Source organism: Hirundo rustica, chromosome 3, assembly GCF_015227805.2.
Source record: "Hirundo rustica isolate bHirRus1 chromosome 3, bHirRus1.pri.v3, whole genome shotgun sequence".
Lineage (NCBI taxonomy): Eukaryota > Metazoa > Chordata > Aves > Passeriformes > Hirundinidae > Hirundo > Hirundo rustica.
Genome location: NC_053452.1, coordinates 64,184,769 through 64,208,026, shown reverse-complemented (window position 1 = coordinate 64,208,026; position 23,258 = coordinate 64,184,769). Strand labels below are relative to the sequence as shown.

At 35.8% G+C, this 23,258-nt stretch overlaps 1 protein-coding gene across 12 annotated transcripts in view; it reads right to left on the bottom strand.

Annotated features, from left to right (window-relative positions):
• The window catches only part of TRDN (triadin), a 233,259-nt gene that overhangs the window by 133,484 nt on the left and 76,517 nt on the right, over positions 1 to 23,258 (bottom strand). For all 12 annotated transcript variants that reach the window (XM_058420014.1, XM_040058143.1, XM_058420013.1 and 9 more), the window contains 3 exons: positions 22,331 to 22,390; positions 20,804 to 20,998; positions 15,986 to 16,045 (listed from right to left, as the gene is read on the bottom strand). In XM_058420014.1, coding sequence (XP_058275997.1) covers positions 15,986 to 16,045; positions 20,804 to 20,998; positions 22,331 to 22,390 — 315 coding nt within the window. The remainder of the gene's footprint in view (positions 1 to 15,985; positions 16,046 to 20,803; positions 20,999 to 22,330; positions 22,391 to 23,258) is intronic.

Genomic DNA, 23,258 nt, shown 5'->3' with positions numbered 1-23,258 from the left:
ACCAGAACAGAAAATTTATATTCATAACCATGTCAACACATGGAAACCTGAGTGACTGAATTTCCAGTTCAGAATGAAAGCTAAAAACAACATAACAATTAATGAAGAATGGGTAATATTATTTTTCCTTCTACATTTGATCAAAGTCCTAGAATAAACATGAGGTGTTTTTTTGTTTTGTTTTTTTTTTTTTTTTACTTCTTCCTTTTTTTTTTTTTTTTTTTTATTTTCCAAAACTAGACTACCTATTCCACAGTTAGAAATAAGTGATTTTTATAACTTGGATGGGTTTTTTGTGTGAAAAAGGATAAAGAGCAGTGGCCCAGAATGTTGAGTAGATTAGTAATGATGAAGGATAGCCAATAATTTGGACTGCAGTGTGATATCTACAATGTGGGGCAATAATCTAACTCCTCTAGGTCAAATTGTGGGCTGGCCCTATTATCTTTCTGTGCTTTGCTGTGGCAGCAGTTTTCTAATGATTGCACCAGCGTGCACATAATACCAGTATGATGCCACTTATTGCTAATGACTTGTCAAGTTCTATTTTATAGCTTTGCAAGTTTTAAGAAAATCATTTATTTCATGCAAATTTACCACATGATCCAATATGAGAGTGTTTTAAGTTTAAGCTTCATAGATCAAAAACTTTCCCTTAGGCCAAAATGTTTGTTCTGAGCAGGTTCCCATCCACTCTGATAAAAGGCATCTTTAATATTTCCATGTCTTATTAAATGTCTCTCTATTCACTTTGATGGGAATGTAAAGGACAGTAAATGAATAAATATTTTATCTATTCTTTTGATTAAATATGTTAAAGGGGATAACCTAAGTCAAATTTCTTTTCTTTTCCTTCTTCTCTTTAAGTTAGGAAGCACAAGTGGTTTTCTGTAGTACAGACAAGTGATAAATAGAAATGAGGATTTGGTTTCAACAGATCAGACCATTAGTATTAATGAAGTCGACTATCTTGACTCTAGCAGTGGCCAGTTGGACACATATCCATGATGTAAATGAGAGGAGGGCAGGATGTTTTTAATGCTCTCAGTGGACAATCAGCTTAGTCCATGAATTACGAGAAGTTATTATCCAGATTACCATTATTATTACTGGACATACACTTATCTCTCATTTAAAAATGCAACCACAGAAAGCACTGCATAGTTATTTGCTTCTCATTTTAAATGTAGCCTTTATTTTATTGCTATGAGATAAGCCACTAAGGTTCATTTAAGCTGCTTTAAAATATATATTTAAAAAAAAAAAAAAGTTTTGATTTCTCCAAAAGGTATAGTTGCAAGCACAAAAAAGAGCATGCATTTCTGTGCCAATCTGACCCTAGAGTTGATCCCACAACATTTCCATGTGTCGTCTATCAATGCAGTTGTGCTGTAGGTATCTCCATCATATATGATATTGTAAGCAGCTGACAACAAATTACATTTGATAAAAACTGAAAGAGTGAAATTTTTTGGATTTAAGCTTATGGGAATGATCTCACCAGGAGAAAAAGTGTCACATTAGGATACAAGTACCTTCTACCACAGCCTGAAAGGAAAGAAATAGGCTGCAAGAATGAGTAGAAGGTTTAGGACTCTAACATGAATATTTCATTGAAAATCCGCTACAGTCCTCAAGCTCTGGAAAATTTCTGTCATAAATGTTTATCAAATTGCCTGAGATGTCCTGAAGAAATCAATCCTGACTTGGTTTATTAATATTTTAGATTTTTTATTGCATGATAAAGAATACAAGGCAAACTTTAATTACCTTACTTTTCTCAATCTAGGAAATGTCTTTCTACTTGTGTCAAAAATGTCATGTTTGAATATTGCGTATAAATTCATTTCTTATGATAATATCAAATTATGTGAGCTTTCTTTCTTTCCTGATCTTCTGAGTTCAGTTTTTTTGCAGTGACCTTAATAAAGTGTCTAAATATATCTTTCTAGATGAAAAGATAAAATACTTGTAAAATTTAGTAGTAGTAGTAGTAGTAGTAGTAGTAGTAGTAGTAGTAGTAGTAGTAGTAGTATACAGGCGTTTCAGACTGGTGAATATTCCAGTTGGATATGGAGAGAAATAATGTCATCACAGAGTGCAATATATAGAAATAATATTCCTATGACGGTTCATTTCCTCACATACATACACCAGTTACTTGAACAGCAGGAATCCTACAGTCCAACATCACCAACACTCTTACAGATTCTCAATGCAGCAAAATGTCTTCAGATAAATCTCATTCTGCTCAGATTCAACATCACTCTCTAGAGATAGTAAAAATAATTCAAATAAAGTAATTGTCTTTGCAGAGTCATTTGTTATGAAATGTTTAATGAATGTTGGAACAAGACATGGATCAGCAGAATGAGGCCAGACTGCCAAATATGCTTTTAGAGGACTGAATATGTAATGCCACTATTTTGTCCAGGCTTCCAGTTTTGATGTGTAAGTTGTTACAAATTAAAGGTGAGTCTCTTCCCAGCTTTCAGCCATTACTCTCCAGACATTAGGCTGTGACTCTTCTGAGGAAGGGTTTCCCTGGCTGGTATGTGTGCATGAAAAACCAGGAGCAAAATGTTTTCCTTTAAGAAAGAACAGCTGAGGATCAAGAGGTGAGATTGTATAACAGTACTGAACAATGTAAATGCTGATTTTCTGGAATGCATTACTTGAAATAAAATACCGATGCTCCATACGGGCATTCTTTCCTAAGGAACATACTGGGACACAAGGATTTCATACACACTGGCAATTAAATGGTGCCTGGTAACAGTACTGGGCTCTGGAATTCAGACATACATATCCTGCAACATGTTTTTGGATAGCCTCTGACAACTTTGACTTGTGCCAAGCAGCAATGTCTCAAAAAACTCATTGGTTCAGTTCAGGAATTGGCAGGGGCCAGGGACCACTCCCAATAGATAGCTGAGATACATCCAGCCCATTTTGACCTTAACGAAATGTACCGGAAGTGGATCTCTCTATGAGAGAAAAAAATGGCCTTCAGAGAGAGAACAGTTGAGTTGAGTTTGATTTAATAATCTAGATGCGGCCAAAAAAGCAAAATTATGTCAAATGAGAAAAAACAGTCTAGTCAGGATTTTAATGACCTATCTGGAATTGAATTTTTCACAGGGGAAGATGGAATTAATGGATAATAAAATGATATTTTTAAGAAAGTATATTTTAGTAGTAAACTTATAGTTCAGTTTTCTAATTGCACTCAGAATGTGGTTCTTCATTAAATGGTTAATTGCCCAACATAAAGTGAAACTCTAATTTTGCATAAGGTTGATGATATCACTTTAGAAAAAAATTATGCTCCAGTATATACAGTGATTACTAGTTCCAATGCAATATTTTAAATTTTAATATTATGTCACACTGACTCTCAGCCAGTTTCTTTTGCAATGCATAAGAAAAGAAGAAAAGGAGAGATTACATGGGCAATGACAAATCTATCTAGCTAGCTATGTACCACTATATCTGTGTATTTAAAATCCACCAACAGTATCACAAATAATTTTGGAACTCTACGTAGAGTCTATCTTACCGGTAAAGCACATTATTGAGAGATATTGCCTCAACACACAGACAATGAAACCAGGCCTATACAAATAACCTAACAGCCTTGGGTGTCCATCCATCTATTAAGCTGGAAACTGAGTAGGAAGGAAGGATGCATATTTATATTCTAAATGCTCTTTTGAAAGGGAGTAAGGGGAAGGATTAAATTTCTCTTCTGAAGGCTTATACTTATTGTTATAAGTAGCAGCAACTTGATAGCTTTCTATTTTTAATACGGAAAAATTTGAGTTCATCCTTTGTTGTTGATGATGGATTCCTATATATTTTTTTATGTAGTAATAATGTATGTTTTTTCTGTTTGCATGCATGAACATATAAACGCATATCAATATTTATTTAATATGAAACATAGAAATGTTAGGATTGGAAAGGGACCTTGAAGATCATCTATTTCCAAATTCCTACCACGGTTTAGTGGTGTTTCCAAAGAGAAGACACTTGATTTGGTAATTAAACAGGTGTGAGAATCATTGTTGCAGACTCCTGGAGGTTGTGTGAACATCAGTGGCTGTTTTCGCTCAGACACCAAATCCAATTAAAGTCACAGCTGGGAATTTGTTTGATATATTTTTTCTTTTCCTGTGCATTTGTATCTCACACAACGCAAGAGTGCATTACAAGTGTTCACATGAGGTAGGCAAGACAAGTGTGTGTAGAGCTATTGGTGTTTTGGGTTTTTTTTTCTGTTTTAACATAAAGCGGATACTATGGGTCCAGAAATGCATGCAATATATATTTTAGCTGCATGAAAAACTTTGCAGTTTAATCTATTTACAAAAACATATTTATTGAGAGCTCTCTTAACATAGATTTTTACCACAAAATTTGTCTTTGGCTCAACCCATATTTGTGAAAATTTTTCTAATTTTTATGTTCAGAAGACTGAACATAAAGAGCTAAGCATTAATAGTTTTGTCATTATACAGTAAGTAAGAAGTCACACAGCTTTTCCTGACATTAAAATAAAATTGAATTGAAAAAACTGAAAATTGAATTTGCTGCCTCCACTTCCTCCCATTATTTATCACGGGCAGTTAGCAGGCAAAAATAACCCTACATGTTATGTTTAGAAATATCAAAAGATGGATCTCAAAGAACTAAGTGCCAGGACAGTGAAAATTATGGGTTGTTTTGTGGTAATGATGGGTTATTTTATGCATAGTGGAGTACAAAAGGACTGTAAAGGCAGATTACATAATGGAAAGGCATACTTAGTCTTCCTCTCTCTCCCCAAATAATATTTAATAGATTGGTATCATATGCACTAACCCCTAACACAATTATCATGAATTGGCATAGATGCTATTTTTTTTCACAATATGAAGTATCCAATTAAAACAGAAAAGAAAACACTGCAACTAAATACTTGCAGCTAACAATTAAAGAGAACAGAGGAATCTCATAAGCTGTTATGACAAAAATTAATAGATACTGACTATGCCATGTGAGCACTGCTTACTAGTTTATGTTCTTTATGTTTGGTTTATCTGTACATATAATTGTTTGAACCATCCTTAGTCCAACTACATCTAAGAAATATTCAGTGCTCAAGTCAGAAAAGCTAAAAGTGATGCTGCAAGAATACTAATACTTTATGTTCTCTTCACAAAAGAGTCCATATGCCAGTGCATATGCAAAACAAAACAGCTTAACATGGATAAAATCAAATTAAAGATAAAATTACAAATTGTGATAATCTCTCACAATTACGGGTATTTGTGGACAATGAATATATTTAATATAGAAATCACTGGAAGAAAAACTAAATCCAAGTATCTCTGTCCCCAAGCCAGAAAGTTTTTCATGTCTCTGAGACTTTTTGCTAGAATGAGACAAACAAGAAGTTAATTATTATGTTACCTGTCTTGTCTATACTTGACAATCACCTAAGACAGTAAATCTGTAGCTGTTTTTCAGAAATTAGAGTTTCAATAATGCAGGATGAAGTTAGAGAGAAAAGAACTGAGAGGTTACTGAGAGGTTTTACTAGGTCAAATATCAGAAGAGGGCCCAAAGGTGTAGAGGTGCTGGCTCCTAACTCCTGTTTATTCACTGCCACTGAAATCACTGGGACCTAAGTGCCATGGCTGCAGTTACGAAAAATACTGGAAGAAAAACCTGCAATACTGGAGATAATGATTCTTTTAAACCAATGACTCTTTGGTGACTACTGATACTTCTTTCACTTTAGTTTTGCCAGGGAAGATGCTCTAAACTTTAGAGAAGTTATTTTTAGGACAAGGGGTCCTGGGATTCACTGTCATGAGTTTTAATCCTTGTGCTCAAAGCATCTCCAATGATTTTTTGGGTAAATTACTTAACTTACCATGTCTTTCCATTGAACCTATAAATGGATCTAACAGAAATTTTAAATAAATAAATAAACAAACAAACAAACAAACATTGTAAGCATACAGTGAATAAAAATTCCAGATATTAAATTCTATGAAAGTGGAAGATCTAAAGGCTGAGCTTTTGTTCTGTTGCAAAAATTGTTTGGGTTTCTTTTGTTTGAATCATTTGGATAGGGAACATCTTCCACATCTATTTAAGAAAATATTTCTCTCTCCATTTCTTCTTTTCACCTTTCACTCATTCCCAAAACACTGTAGCAACTGGAATCAATATCTTTCCAAGTGGCACTACTGTTTCCTTAATTGAGTCAACAGCTGTTCCTGATAATATGATTTGAAATCTTATAGGAAACTTGTCATTTCAAGTCTTCATTTGAAAAAAAATCTTGCTTGCACATTTGCAGCATATTTCGTGAATGTAGTTCTTGAATGTGCATATGAATTTCTTGTATGTAGGCTCTCTCACTACCAGACATTTAAAAGTTAACTTTCAGACAGTTATATCTAGATAAGTCACCCAAGGGATCCATTTATAGTAAATGGAGAGAAATTGGTACCTTCAAAGGGTGATTCATCTTTTCTATCTTAAGCATCTTTCTTAGGATGAAATTGTCCTCTGGAGGCCTCCATTTCATGCCACTGGCTATAAAGACAGCTAAAGGTTAAAGCTGGGCAATTTACTTTTGGGTATCTAAGTGAGGTGCAATGAATTGCAAACATTTTATTTTGCAGTTGTCCATAAAGATGATGCTTCATGCCACCAAAATATTCCGTGACTAAAAGAGTCATGCATGATTTTTCATACTGTAAGTACTGTCTGGTACACATTTCTTCCCAAACTTCTCAAATTATATGAATGAATCTCACATACAGAAAGGATTTTGTTATTAAGCCTAACAAACCACCCCTCCCCCCCAAAAAAAAAACAAACAAAAAAAACCCCAACCAACCAACCAAAAACAACTAAACAAAACAAAAAAAGGCAGTATTGTTTTGGTATGTGTGTGGGGATTGAACACCTTTTGAAATCTGTTATTTACTTTGTTAGAATATACTGAATGTATTGAAGGACAAAGCGAAACAATAAGAATGAAGGCGAATTGTCAGAGGGAGGAATAGAAGTTCCTGATAAGAAATAATAAAGTAGTTTTGACTCATTATAGATATATGTCATAAATTATACATCTTTTTGTCGGGGTAGATAAATGCAGGAAGAAAGCTGGCATCAAAAGATAGATGCACCTGAAGAGAGAATGGTGAAAGGAATGGATCTGCCACAGCTTACAGCCCTAGTGGCTGCAGATGAGACGCATAAGTAGGTGGGCATAGAACAAGGCAGGGACAGTATGTGTTGCTTAGGGCAAAGCTGAACGCTCCTCTGTCTACTGTATTTTGTGTTCTCAGAGCAGAAGAGCTGAGGAATTCTTGCTAAGCTGAAATGCTTCATGATGAGGTATATCTTGTCAAAGTACTTGTAGATCCTTTCTATGCTCTTTTTATCTATGTGATATGGTAAACTGGTACCATTATTGTTGTTGAAAGTGAGCCTCCTCATTTTCCAGTAGAGACAGTACAGAATTCTATATTGGGATGAGAAGGGTAACTTCTAGTTTCATAATAGAGATATAGGCTTTTCATTTTTTTACAAAAAATGCAGGAGAAAACTGGAAGCCCTTCAGAACACATTTTTTTCCCTCTTGATGTTTCAGTGTATTCAGCATCAGGAGGTGTTTAAAGGCACATTGTATAGATGTCAGCTATTTTCCATGTTATTTTAGTTGAGAGAGATTCAATGTACGGCAGTTAACTTCCCTGAGAAATTTCAGAATTATATTCTAAAGGTAACAGATTCGTTAATTCACTCACAATTTTAGGGTTATATAACCTGGGTTTATAAAACTGACTGAAGGAGAAACTTGTTGGGTTATCATGTCTCATCAAAGACAGTTGTTTACTTGCAACCCATGTAGGATTCTTGCTTTATTTGAAATGGTTGGCACTTAAGATGCTGTTGGTAGTTTTGTTTGGTTTAAGCAACTCTATGATGGAGCCTTGACTCCAGCTTACTCTCACAGCCTACCTATATTCATTCCAAGTGGGCCAACCCTGTTTCCAATTCCTGTCTATTTCCTGCTTACACTTGAGTAATAACAGAGCTCCTTGCTCATCCATGCAAGTCTCTTGCCTACTTTGGTTTCTTGCTCATTGGGGTGTTCTTGAGCCTGGAGGAGATGATCCAGCCAGGTCCATTGGACCCCTCTTCTCACAGGATCTGTTGCTGTGGGATTCTTCCAAGAAGATCCCTAAAGGGGCTAAAGTCAGCTGTCCTGAAATCCATGGTTGCAATCTTACTTGCTGCCCTGCTTCCTCCTTGCCCAATGCTGCACTCCACAATCTCATGGTCACTCCAGCCAAGGCAGCCCCCAACCTTCACATCTCTGACAAGGCCTTCCCTGTTTGTCACTATGGGGTAACCAGCACACCATTCCTTGTGGGATCCTCCACTACCTGTGCCAAGCGGTCAATAATGCTTTACAGGAGCTTCCTGGACTGTTTATGCCTCATGTTACATCTCTGGTAGATATCAGGCTAGTTACATTCCCTCACAAGAACCTGGGCTTGTGACTTTGAGGCTGCTTCAAGCTGCCTGTAGAGTGCTTCCATTTTTTACTTATTTGATGTGACATCAGTGTCTGTTGTAATAATTCTAACTGGAAATCAATTATGACAATGAGTCTTTAAATGAAATTACTATTTTACAAAGTCATTTGCTAGAATTATTTTTTTTCTTTTAAATAGGAAACAATGTGTTTACTATTACCTGTTTAGTAGGGATATTTTTGGCATTTAACTTTTGCCTTTATTTTCTAAATAGCTTATTTTTCTAAACTGAAGTAGTTGAGTCTTTTGATCCTCTATTGAAGTCTCCCTTGGTTTTGAAACTTGTTTACTGAACTATGGGAAATGTTTCTAGTACTAAATAGTAGTAATGAAACATAATGCAAATATGAGAATAATTTTATTACTCTAATCTCTCCGCCTTCACAGATAAATTGGTTTGTTTCCATTAAAGTCAAAGGTTTAGACTCATTTACATCTGCAAACGTTTTTGGCTTTCTCTTGCATCACATAATTTTGACCCTCAGAATGCCTTGCAGTGAGCTATCAAGGAAAGACGTCCATTCCTTTCTGCAGAAGCAGAACACCACACATTCCCTTTGTAGCTGTTTCCAAGAGAGGGAGTGGTTTGAAATTTTTTGGCCAAGTTACAATGAAGTGCCATAAGAGTGTTGACAGATGCAGCTTCTTGCGCCAGCATCTGATTCACAGTGGGATGATGTAAACTGGGAATAATGGATAGTTGCTTTGCCTCTGTGGGATGGTGTCAGGATTGTATGCTGATAACATTCCCTTTGAGAGATCAATGTAATTTCAGAGTTTTATGAAATAGACAAGTTTTGGGGTAGGGGGGCACTCATGGACAAGAATCTTGTTAAAATTTTATCAGTGGATATCCTCTCATAGTTTCTCATAGCTGAATAAAAGTTTAAAGAAGCAATATTTAACTCCAAATGATAGATAATGTTTATTGTAAGAATTGCAGATTAATAAATTAGAAAATTTTTAATAACTCAAACTTAATTTCCAGTTTCTCATACATGTATTTAAAATTGCTGTTCATTAATTTTTTCATTTTAGACTCTCCCAAGATATTACTAGAGAAATAAATTCTTTTGTAGTTCAATCATCTCTATTTATGCTATCCACAGAAACAAATGGGTTAGCAAGGTTTTCATCATGTAAACAGATTTTTGATAAACTGATGGACAATTAACTGTCATCTCTGAAGATGAATCCAGATGAGTATTTTCTAATTTTGGGGTACAATATTTCCCTCAGCAGGCAGTAAAAAATAAAACCTTTAAAAAGTAAAACTGGAAAATTCTTATTACCTCCCATATTTTTCTTTAGTATTTTGCTTAAACAAATATCTGGCTTGCTTGATTTCTACCATTGGGGATGAGGCTATTGAGTCATCCACACCAGAAAACATTCTCTCCATTGGGAAAAAATAAATATTCTTTAGCATTTGATCTCAAATGTGAAAGCCCATGAAAGTTTTTCATGCTGAATTTCTACAAACAGCAAGCTAATAATATGCTACTTATATATTATGACTGATTTTTATTTCTTCTTCTAATAGCACTTCATTAAATAAATCCCCAGAGAAACTATATCAAAGTTGTCTCCATGTAAACGTAATGTAACAAGTTGAAATGTTACTCCTTGTCATTGAGCTATCCACAACAGGTCCTCATCTAATCAAGTAGGAGTGTCACTTAAAAATAGTTCAAGAGCCTAAAGAGTTTTGCTATCTGAACAGCAGAGGGCAAGTATTTAGTTCCAGCGTTACAGCCCACCCACAGCAAATACAGGCATTTTTACTTTTAAAATAAGTCTTTATTGTTCCAGTGGTTTTGGGTTGTTTTTTTTTGTTGTTGTTGTTGTGGGTTTTTTTTATTTGTTTGTTTGGGTTTTTTTGTTTTGTTTTGTTTTAAGTCCAGGATCTTTCAATATTGATGTACCTTTATACAAGTATCTCCATTTTTTTTTTTTTTTTTTTTTAATATCAAATGGCAAGTATCATACTGACAGTCTTGAAATTCTCTTGCCATACTGTATAATAACAGCAGTCCGTTCTTTTTGACAGAAAATTTCTTGACAATGGAGAAGAGGTAAGTCTTGCAAGAAAATTGTATACATGAAGGATTTTCAGTCTACACTTTCCAGGACCAAGCATTGTCTAAGATTCTCCATGCATTCTCATCACAATTTGCTTTAATTTCTTGACCCTTTATGTTCTTCAGGGGGGTGGGGGGGTGTGTGGGGGTGTGGTTCATGAGCGTATGTGCAAAAGGTGAGGCTTCAATGATTTTTTTGCTAAGATGGTGGGGTGACCGCTTTATCCTATTGGATAGACTCTTGCAATGTACACATGCCAGAAATCCTGGTGAATTTCTCCAAGTGATATCTTTTTTAAACAGTATAGGATAAGTAAAATTGTCTACGTCATATTGGCTTTTGTGCTGGCTTTGGGACTGGCTTTGAGACCCTGGCGTGGAAGTACACAATGAACATATACAGGTACACTGATGAAAGGAACTGATATGGCCACATTCTTTGCAGTCTAGCTGGTCTTGGAAACAGCTATGTAGTGGTACAAGCTCCATAGGGCAATTGTGTGCTTCAGTGTTAAATTTTTAGAAAGTCTAAATTGTGAATAATACCATATCTGCGCTCCCACGGTCTTTGTTACCAGTTAGCCAACTGTAAAGATCATCCAGCAGTAGTCTGGTATACTGTGAATGCAAGTGGTTCAACCAAAATGAGAACAGAGTAAAACTACACATGAAAAATAAACTTCTAAGTTATTAAAAAGAAAACAAAATTACATCACAAGTAGACAACATGCCTGTGAAAAAAAAAAGGTGCATTTTTTGACTAAATACACAAGACATGCTTATCACTCTTATTTCAGCATTCTGTGGTGCCATGCAGAAAAACAGACATGCAAAAATCCAATTTCAGTAGTTGCAAAACAAAAAAGGCATTTCATCAGAACAGCTCCTTGATCTGCCCCAGTCGTGGCTGGCAAGCATTGCAGGGAAAGCAGGGGAAGAGTGGGAAAACAGGCATACAGCACAGGGGGAATAAAATAAAATAAAGTAGATCCAGTTAACATAGAGAATCATGTGCTCCATGCTTAAAGAGTGACCAATTAGTGCCCCTGAAATCTCTCCACAAGGGTGAGGATTTCAAACTCCTTAAAATCAAAAAATAGTAATGAAATAAAGTTTTAAAATTTCTACTAAAATAAAACCCTTTCTCCTACCTATAATAAAAAACAAGCTATGAAGAAGAATGTTCAAAATACCACTGAGAACAAAATACAGGAATATCAAACAAATTATCAAATACATGGAATAGATTATATCCATGAAACTATATAAATCAGTGACTTTCTGCATCAAAAATGCTATCTTGGACTTAAGAAATACAGTAGAAAAGTAAAGGCACCAGTCAAAACTATTTTTCTTAATAAACAAGTTTCCACCTAAGGTTTTCATCTTTATAAGGAAAACTTGGAAAATTAATCCTGAAAGAAATGTATATTAATTCTTCCTTTACAGGTGGACTCTCGGTTTTTCTCCCGAGATTCAGGTGGTTTTAGAGTCTTTTTGCCATCCACAAAATCCTGAGAAGGACGCAAGAAAGAGATGGAGTCTTCAGGTTCTATTTTTCAAGGTTGCATGCTTTGTTTATTGTTTCTTATCTTACAGTTTTCTCAGTGCCCTACTAAGATCTGTGCAGCTGCTCGGGCATCTGATGACTCCTCCTCGCACTGGGCTGTCACTCTCTCTTATATTAATTGTTACCTACTCTTCATTTATTATTATTTGCTAATACCTATCCTTTATACTAAACAGGTCATCCCTACTTTGACTTAATCACCTTAAACTACTTTGTGCTGTCATTACTACAGAAAATGGAATGAGGGAAGAAGAAAGAAGAAGCAAGAGACCACCCTCAAAATCCTCCATCTTGCTCCCATCTATTTCCATACTAAAAACTTAAACCTACTGTTTTTCACTCTGTGATAAGCTAAACTACTATCTTTCACACTCTTGTGGCCTGTAATTCTTCTTGCAATGTAGGAAGCCTCTCCCATGGACTGGGATCAGAAGGTGAAAAATATTTTTAAGGCCCATTTCTCAAGAGATAAAATCAGAAAGCAGTTTGGGTTTTTTTGTTGTGGTTTTTTTGTTTTTGTTTTTTTTTTTCATACTGCATGCAGTAGGCCTCAAGTGGTCTACCTATAAATGTATCAGTAGAACCCAGCTGGTCACTGTTGCAGTGGGGATATTCATGGGAAGGACTTCTGGATTAGAAAAAATTAGTTTATGGCTAAGACTCCACTATTATCTATTGTAAAGTGCTGAGAACCTCAAATGCTTCCCTTCCATAAAAAATAAAACATAAGTCTTAGAAGTTATTTGATATTGATACAATTATTGTGGCTTAAAGGAAGACATCCATGAAATTTGTCAGTACCAAGGTCAAATGCTAACCAGCAGAACAAGGAAACCAGCCAATGCTGCATGAAGTAGCTTAGCAAAAATTCTTCCTTATATGGCTTCCTTGAATTCCCTGGGTACATTTAATTCATTTTTTATAGCTAAGACTGCAGCGTCACGATGGAACTTTGAGCAAGTGAAGATTATTTCAGCTTCATTTGTTCAAATCAACACAAGAGCATTAACTGACCTCCAACAGATTGATGTGACTGACAAAATGCATTAATTGATGTATTTTAAAAGTGTATTTATTAATGAAACCTAAGGAACTGACTTTACTTTTAATGTCATTTGTTTGAGCACTGTAAAATGCCATATTAAGTGAACTACTTTTTTATAAATTCTTTCTAAAAAATTATATAAAAATAACTACTCTTAATCTTAGACCTAATGTATATGAATTTTTATAACAGAAACACTGAAAAAAAATTTTGAAAGAAAAAAAATGCAGAATGATAGCACTATTAATGATATTATAAATTCACATATGCTGCCCAAGGAATCAGAAATTCATGTCTGATGCAATCAATCACAGAAAATCCCAATATGGCTATGCAAAAGAATTTTCTAGGACAGAATTCTTTTTTTCTCCTTCAAAAATGGTAATATTGAGATTGATAGAAATTATTCCTTGTTTGAAAGAATTGCAGTGTCAAGGTGACTGCAATTTAATTCCTGAGATGATTTGCACTCAAAACTCATTGGACAAAGTTCTTTACCATAAAATGTATAAAAGGATAAAAGGATAAAATATACCAGATTATAAAGCTAATTGGATATTAAGGTTGATAAAGGGTGTTTTCCCCACATTTATCTATTCAATGAAATGAAGTACAATAATATTTCTATTCACAAAAATACAGTATAAAATCAGCACTTTGCCTGAGATAGTACCAAACTAACCCAGTATTGTTTGGTGGCACTCAATGATTTCCATAAATCAAGGCTGATCGTACCTGACCTCTACTTTGCTTCTCAAAAACACTGAGTAGTGCGTTTCTGCAGTCTGAAAGTTTCAGCATTGCCTTTCACAGCTAGTGTGTTGACAAAAGCTTGTTCCAAAGGCCATGCTTTTGTTTATTTTCCCTCCCACAAAAAAGTATCTGGCTTCCACACAAGAGCCATCTGCAGCATTTAACTTCAGGAGTCAACAAGTGACTTGAGTGGTCAAAAAGCAGTCACTTTACAGGTGGAGCCCCAGGTGGACTTTGGGAGATGTTAAGGGGCTGTCCTTTTCCATTTCACCTGAAAATTAGATTATTTAAATACCTAATGATTTATTTCCTCTTTTTGGAGCCTAAACCTGTCACCCTAGATTTTCATTCACCTGTAAGGCCATCTGATCACCCTGTCCATTTAATGTCTTTCAGCTCTTTAACCTGTGGTTTCTTACCACAAGTCTGTCATAGCACACTGGTATAACACAGGACAAACACTTGAGGGAAAGAGTCAAGTCTTTTATCTTCTGAAATTTAAGCTATGGACTTCCCTCTCTATCTCACTGCTCCCCTTCATGGTTTTCCCAGTTTTCTTGTAGCTGGAAAGGTCAAAACTGAAAAAACCCAAACCCTCCCTTCCTACAGCATATCTGCTCTGCCCCAGGAGAGTGTCAAGCAAGCCAGGGAGTCTTCTGGGAAAAAAGTGCTTGTTTTTCGCTGCTGCTTATAAATGTCAGGAGAACTGTAAAAATGACGCTGAAGATCCCCATGGAAGCATTTCTCATGTGATTTGTTGATGGTACAACTGTGTAAATCCAGAAACTAGGTCATTCACATTGGTACAGGCCATTATTTTTAAATCAAAACGTGACTGACAGTCTCTGGAAGATTTGGCTAATGAATCCCCATTTGTGATCCTAAAGCAGTGCCTCTGTTTGCAAGTCTGGCTAAAGACTGGCTGTCTTTAGAAGTCCTAGAGGTGATGCAGTATTTTGTTCTCTTTTAATGGAACCCATTGCCTCTCCACGTCACTCTTTGAGAACAGAGCGCACAAACCTCCCTACAGAATCCCAAGCTTGTTCATTTTCCCTCCACAAAATCTGTGTCCTCCCTCTCCCCTTTGTGAGAGTCTTTCTTTCTCAACTACGTCCTTAGGGCTTCCCAGCTCTGTCTAAACCTGAGTATGTCAAGAAAATGTAAGCCACAAGGCAGAGATAAGAAAAAAAATAATAAATTCAGAGCTCTACCAGTGGAGGGCTTGTTGAGGAAATAACTGAATAAACAACTTTTCTCTCTGTGGTTTTTTTCATGAATATTATTGCTTTTCATTCCTAGGGTTATGTCCTCCCTATAGTATGTATAGACTTCAGCAGGAAAAATATTTATTAAATAAGGTCAGGGTAAACTTAATACTACGAGGTGAAGCTCAGTCATCATCAGTAGCTCTATCTTCTTCAGTGAGGAATTAAGTGTCTGTGTTAGAACAGATTAGCAGGGAGATGTGGGAAGAGAGAAGATAAAGCACAGAACTGTTGAATCAGCTAAGGTATTTTATATACTAACAACAATGAAAATTCTATTTTTGAAGCCTTTTGGAGTTAAGCCTTGTTATTTGTGGAGAAAAATAACCCAATAAAACAAATAATAAGCTATTAACAATAAGCTCCTTCCTCTTGCGTCTCAGCCAAAAGAAGCGTGGGAAATTTTAGCAATTTCTACAGCCTTCCAGTGACTCTGCTTTTAACATAACCTTGATTTTAAGTCATGCATTGTAGACAGAAAATCAGAAGCTTTAATAAAACAGCCATTAGCTCTTATGCTTTATTAAAACTATTTGCACACTCTTTGTTGCTCTTGTGAGACCTTTCAATAATAAACCCCACACTTTTAATACATAAAGGAGCAAAAACTCTCAGGGAAACAGAAGCATATTAAAACAGAGTTCAATGATATAGGAAAGTACCTGGATAAAAATCCCCTTGCGCAAACATGTCAATCACATAGCGACAGAATGCATATTGATCTAACAGAGCAAAAAGGAAAAGAAAAGTAATGAAGAAAGTAAATTTAGAATGTCATTTGTATTTAACAGGGAAGATAAAGTTTGGCAACGTAAAGACATCTCAGTAGCTTTTTCATAGGTAGTGTTACTTATCATATATTTGTGTTTGTTTTCTGACCTTCAAGCGATTCACATGTTCAGAAAGTGACAATTTTCTGTCCAGATCTAATTCAAAACCTCCAGCCAAGGACTGCAGAGCTTCCAGTGTCCCAGAACTATCACCTCTTTTTCTGGGCTGGCTTTGCTTGGCATATATCCTAACCCCATGCACAAGTACAGTGCAAACTGCTGCCTGGCCACAGCTCCCATAGACTTTTTATCATCTGTGAAGATCAATTTGACAGACAGCTGATAGAAAATTTTTTAAAAAGATTTTGCATTGCAGTATTTTGTTAATATGTTTTTACCTGTGTAATAAATATGTATATTTAGTGAATGGGAATATAAAGATAACTCTGTGTACTTACACTTCTCTAGCAATGAGATTCCCACAGAATTCTACTGTTTCATTACAGAATCACTTTTCAAACACTAATCTTTGCAAATATATATGTATATATTAAATTTGTGTGTATACATATATTTTTTCTTTTTTTAATCTAAGCCCTTCTGAAATTAGGGCTTCTGAATCTAAATGAAATGCTCTTTCTGGAAGTGTTGATTGTCTATTGATTTCTCCTGTACATAAGCAGAACCAGCGAGATTAATAAAAATTTCTAACATTAAGAATGGTGAGTAAAATTTATCAGCTTTAACTGAGTACAAAAGAATTTTAATATTGTTGGATTCTTCAGCAGGTCAGAAAAAACAGCTTGTTGCCCCAGCGGACTCTAAGGGACACTTGCTTTGAAAGCTAGTTGATGTCTTAATGCCAGCTCTGGTTAGCTAAGTTAGTTCTCAGTTGTTCTTGAGGGAAGCATATTCATCTATCTGTCCAAGACTCTTTTAGCACAGTTCCTACACTGCAGAATTTACATCTCTTCCTCTCTCCAACTGCTGTGGCACTTCTGTCCTACTCTGTCCTACTCTGTGTCTTACAAAGCCACTTGCTTTCCCCATTGCCAACTCCAAAATAAAACAATGCTAGCTTTGGAATAATTAAAGATTTTAAAATGGTATTGCTGTTAAATTGAAACACAAATTTAATTCCCAAGTATGTGAAACTTGTTATATTATTGACTTTCATGCATAGTTCACTGCTACATCACTATCACTTGAGGCTGAAGCTTTTCTGACTATTGCTCTGGTATGTTGACTGATACAGCAGTCCTTGGATGAAGAGCTAGAGCTTTCAAGTCATTATTTCCTATGCAGATGTAGAAATTAAGAAAAGGTTTACCAACTCAGCAAATATCCAAACACTTTTTCTAGCTGATAGAAGCCGAGGCAGCTGTTTCATGTTAGTGAGATGGCAAGGGTAATAGTAGTCAGGATTATAGAACCTGGGGCTAAACTTTCAGCATGTGCACAGTGAAAACATTGCCTTTAAAACCTCCCATGAATATTCATAATAATTTTTACTTTCATATTTGAGAATTCAAATTTATCTTTGTGGCTCCCAACTTTGCATTCTGTCCTTAAGGCTACTGTATCTGCCCTAAGTCTATATGATAATTCTAAAAAACAAACCCCAAACAGAACAGAACACAACAAAACAAACAAACAAAACCAAAAACAAACAAACAAAAAAACCCCCAGCGTGTGTGTAAGAAAACATCTACAGATCCATTTTCTTAAGCCCACAAAAAACTACTGAAGCCAGCAAAGTGTTTGCCCTGACATTGACACAGTTGCAATAGGGCCTCAGTGGGTATTCATAAATAAAATGGAGCAATGCCAACACTTTAGCCCAGAAAGCAAATGGTAGGGCACAGTTCTTGCACAAAAAGCTTCTTTCCTTAGTTCTCTTTTGCCAAAACAAGCTGCCTTTATCCTTGCTGCCTGTTGGGAAGATTTTCTGGACCATGTGGGGCATTGTACAAAAGACTGGTAGAGGATATGGAACAAAACTGCAGCAGGGGAAAACACACTATATGGACAATCCCAGGAAAGAGCACGAGCTTGTGCTGATTACATTTGAGCTGTGATATAGACATAGCCGGACGCCCTAGAATCACAACTGATATTAAATATCAATCACAATTAATATTAAAAAGCCCTATCCTTTAAACATAGTAGTATAGACTAGAAGTAAACTAGATTGTGTTGTTGATTTTGTTTCTTCTGTTGTTGTAGGTTTGTTTGTTGGGTTTTTTGATTTTTTGTGGGTTTATTTTATTTTATTCTGTTATGTGGAAATATAATTTGAATAAAAATTATTTTAAGAAACAACCTAATCTTAATTGTACCTCAGAGAAAAGATTTTATATTAATTTTCTCCTCATATTTCTTTAGCAACTCAACCCCCAAAAATGGGATTTATAAAAGAAATTGTAGGTAGAATGTGAAACTCTCAATAACAAAAATATAATTTCTAAATGGCACAGCAATGTGCACTATAACATCCTATTTAAGTTCTTAGGAATGCTACTAATCAGTAAAGATTGCAATCTAAGGAATTTTAATTGAATATGATTTTTCAGGTGCCCCTTCATGGCTAAAAGTCCATTTTAATATAAACTCCTTTATTAAAAGGAGAATTTCACAGTTTAGTTTTCACCCAAACCTCCATAATGGTGGCAAAAATATTCATATAAGTACTAACAAGTCATGTCAAAATTTGGGACTATGTTCTTAATGATAAAAATATTCATAGATGTTTCTGTCGTTGGACTTAATGTGATTTACTCAGGGAGATGACCTATCAATTTAAATTTCAGTACTAAATGATGCAACAACTCTTTTGTGATCACTGCTATATTTTTTACATTGTTTCAGATAAGCTGGCAGAACTACTCCCTTGAGCAAGTAAAAGTAAAGATTGCAAGATTGGGAAATCTCTGCAAAACTGCATTGACTTTAAAATTATTTTCACTTTGGGTCACAGTGGGACTGAAATATAAAAATGAATTTTTTAGAGTATCCAGCTGGGCAGCAGTGGCTTATGGTAGAAAAAGGAAGCACGACAGTAGGAAATGCAGCTTTCACTAGACATGCACAGCCCTATCTCCAGTGATAAAGGCAGTTGAAGAGGCTCCTTCTTTCCTCCACTCCAGCTGCTTATTCTCGTTTTCACCTGCTGGGATTCCATGCACAGTCACTGGGGTCACACTTTAAAACAGACTTACAAAGTCATCTGGTAATATTTGATGTCAAAATGGATCATTTTGTTAATATTTATCAGCTAAAATTGTTGGGAATCCCACAAAAAACAAACCAACAAAAAAACTCCACCACTATTCTATTGGTCTCTGTAATTTTGATCCCTTGATCCCTACTTAAAATACTTTGTTGTCGTCTGCACAGCATTTTTTTTTGAGAGCTTTATCCTGAATGGTATGGAGTGGATCCCACTGTGCACTGAAACTCTGCCAGAGCAAACAAAAAATTGAAGAGATTTTCACCTCCCAAGCGAACTGAACAATTTGCTGAACTTTGTCCATAGTCACAGAAATCAGTGTGGTAGATGCTGCTTTGATTCCATGCCTTGAAGGTCCCAATATTTCAAGTAAAATACAAAATTAACTGGAGTACAAATAAATGTTAAAAAATACTAGTGCGGCACACTATGCACGTCAGAAAGTGGGCTATGTCTCAAACTCTCTCAGTTTTCTAGAAAAGATTAATTTAGGCAACTCCTCAGGGGTCCAGAGCGATAGTTATGAAATTCTGAAAAAATCTGATCAGGCAGACTCAGATATCGAAGCAGGCACAACTTCTTTGATGTTTAGGCACAATGATTTATCTGTGGTTAAAAGATGAAAAGATCAGATAGGTGCACTGTGCAGCACTGAGCTGCCTCTTTCAACGTCAGAATAATCCTGTGGCTGCAGCGTGGCAGCTCATACAGAAAGCCAGGTCCAGCTGCCTTCATTCATACAAAATTGTACTTAGTGCCACAGAAATGCCACAGGGAAATCAGGGAACCAGTCTGTGCAGCCTGGGAGTAGAAGAAACCAGGCTTACTCTGACAAAGTGGAGCACTTTGTTAACTCTATGGTGCTGATGCAGGGGGATTCTTTGTTTTATCACATAATTTCTTCCTTTTACTAGAGTAATAGCATTTCTTTCCTTTTTGGAAGAAATTTGGAAGTGGTTCACATTAAATTACATCAGGCAGGAATGTCACTATGTCTGTTGTACAATACCTGAGAGCCTAACAGTGCCTCATCCCATATGATATTGGATAAATTATTACATTCCCCTTACGCTGTCATTACTTTCAATATGGTTACAGAGGACATATGCAGACGTAGGAAAAAAACGAGATTTCCAATAGGTCATTGGAGAGTCTGAATTTTCAAAAATAACTGTGCTTGCAATCTACATTAGATGCTACTGAGCAAATCGAAGGAGAAATTGGTCCTTTGTAAAGAAGGATTTAAATTAAAATGAAATTTTAGCCATGACAAACTTCTAGAACCTTCTGATTATATACATTAAACTTATTTTATTTTCTGTAATTGTGTAGCAGTGTGAGGTTCATGTGGAATTTATTTGTACTGCACTTTTGTTTTTCATGAGTGGACTTTGGTCCTTGACAGATTTAACTCAATTCTCTCTCTTTCTTCCCTACCACCTTTTTAGGATCTTCATCTGTTTCCTCCTCATTTTGTTTACCTTTCTTGTCCGATTTAGTTACAGTCTGAAGAGCTTTCTCCTCCTTAACTTTCGTTTTGGCCTTTATTAGCCCAGTTTCTGTTGTTTTTGTCTCTGCCTGCTTGACCTTCTCTGCCGTCTTTGCTTCTCCTTTTCCATCCTTCACTTCCTTTTTAATTTTTGCTTCCACTTTAGTGCTCTTTACTTTCTTCTCCTCTGCAGGTAATAAAGAAAAAGCTTTCAGTGTCATTCTCTACCCCCAACAAAACACTCAGTGTCATTTACTTTATATTGTCCTATTAATAATGAGCATTTCTTCATTATTAACAGCTTGGTAAGATCTGATGAAAACTATAATCCCCTCAAACCAGGCAGAATTAAACAGAAATATGAGATCCAAAGAGGTTTTATCTTCAGTGCTATACCACATGCTTCGCTGATGCCATTTATAATAAAATATAACGAATAATATTAAGTGTTTCTAATACGATAGTTTTATGGTGTAAACTAGGGAGAAAGATGTTGGTAATTAAGCAAACAAATATGGGAGGTACTATATTAACAAGTTTAGACTTCAGAGTTAAACTTTTGTAAGCCAGAAAAATAGTGCTTGGTCATTTTTAAGGGTTGCACCAATTTTCATGCACCAATTCTAGGTCTCAGTCCAAGAAGTTTTGAGTTCTTGAGTCTGACTTTACACCAGTTCATGAGGCTGAAAGTGTCTGAGACAAGTTCATGAGATGCCCTTCAGGAGAGGGAAGAGGCTTCCTTACGAGGAGAATTAACAAATTGTAATTATCAGTAGCTGAAGCTACGCAGAGCTTGGTGAGACCCAAAGTACTCTTTCTGCTTTTATGTATCAGCTACTTTTTCTCACCTGAGCCATGCATGCTCCCAGTATGTGCATTTCTAGTTCACTCCAGTGGAAAATCCATTAGCAGTACAAACTGCCACTGGATATGTTTTAAATTAATCTGTTTAGTGCTTTCTTCACAGATCTAAATGGCTCCATTCTTGTGGCAAAACCTGTATGCTACCTAATTCATGTTTTCTGTAAGGCTCTAGACTTCTGTTTCTGAAGTTAAAGCACTGAGATGACTATACTGATTTTATCAACATGTAAAGTGGAATATCTATCTAATGCAAACCAGAATTCAGGTATTTATATAAGAGCATTGCTACTCCCAGACAAGGACAGGTATTGCCAGTTAGTGGAGAATTAATTTCCTTAACAAGTTATAGTGAAAATGTATGTCAGATCACTTGCAGGTAGGCTTACTTGTTTTTCAGTGAAATGGTGGTTCATATTTTATTCTCAATTTCAAATTCAATTTTGAAATTTCAACAGATTTTGAAAGGGATCAAGCATAGAATTAACCCCTGGATGTTCTACAGACATTTTAATTCTGATTATATATTCATTTCATTTTAGGTTCATGTAGCTGATTTTTCACACACATTTACAATCTGTGCTTGAATAAAATAAATTTTATGCATGTCAATGTAAATTCAGTTTAAAAAACTGTAGTATTATAGATAAATAAATACCTTTTGGAGGAGGTTTCTTTTCAGCTTTTTCGTGTCTTTCAGGTACATCCTTTTGAGTTACTAGAAATGAGAACAGCTGCACATTAGGAAAAAAACTCACAAAGAACAAGAAAATATTGCCAAAATACAGCATCATCAATGGAAATTTCACATTTCCCTCCGATTCTTTTTTTTTTCAGTTTTCAAAATTCTTGTTTTCCAATTCATATAGTAGGGTAACAAACTTCAAAATATCTGTGGAGGCTCCCTTACCAGAAGATAAGTGAGTTACACAGATCTGAAGTTTCCTAGGGAATGTTTTTCTGCATATTCCAGAAGAAATAAACTTGCTCATGTCAAGTGCTGAGCAGGCACGGACTTGGCCTTGTGCTCCAGCCAACAGGGAGCTATGTGTCTGTGTTTGTCTTACACAAAGGTGTTTTCCTTAGCTTGGGCTCTTTGTCTACAAACCCAGCCATAAGTCTGGTGCTCACTTCAGAGCCCAGCCAGAGTGAGTTCATGTCTGCATAAGATACGCTGGGTAAACACACCCATGACTATGTTCCAGAAAGGCTGTTAAAATTTTATGCAGACCTTCTATCTTTGTCCTCCTGGTCACCAACCAGACCGAATGCCAGAACCAACCAGCCTTGAGAGTTAATTACCCTTCTTTCAACTGATAACTACATAACAGCAACACCCTCCCTAACCGAATTCCGTCCTGGAATTCCAGCCCATATGAGATATGACTGATATTTAGGCTTTGTTTTATCTGTTTTAAGATGTTTTCAGATTATGTGTTTAAAAAACACTCATATCACTGAGGCTTTCTGAAGCCTTTATCAGAGTCTGAAGGGTTACCTTGAGTCTTTGTAATGAGCATAAAGAAAACATGCTGACTGCATGGGAAGTAGGCCACATGATTTTCAGTATGTCCTTTCCTCAGAGC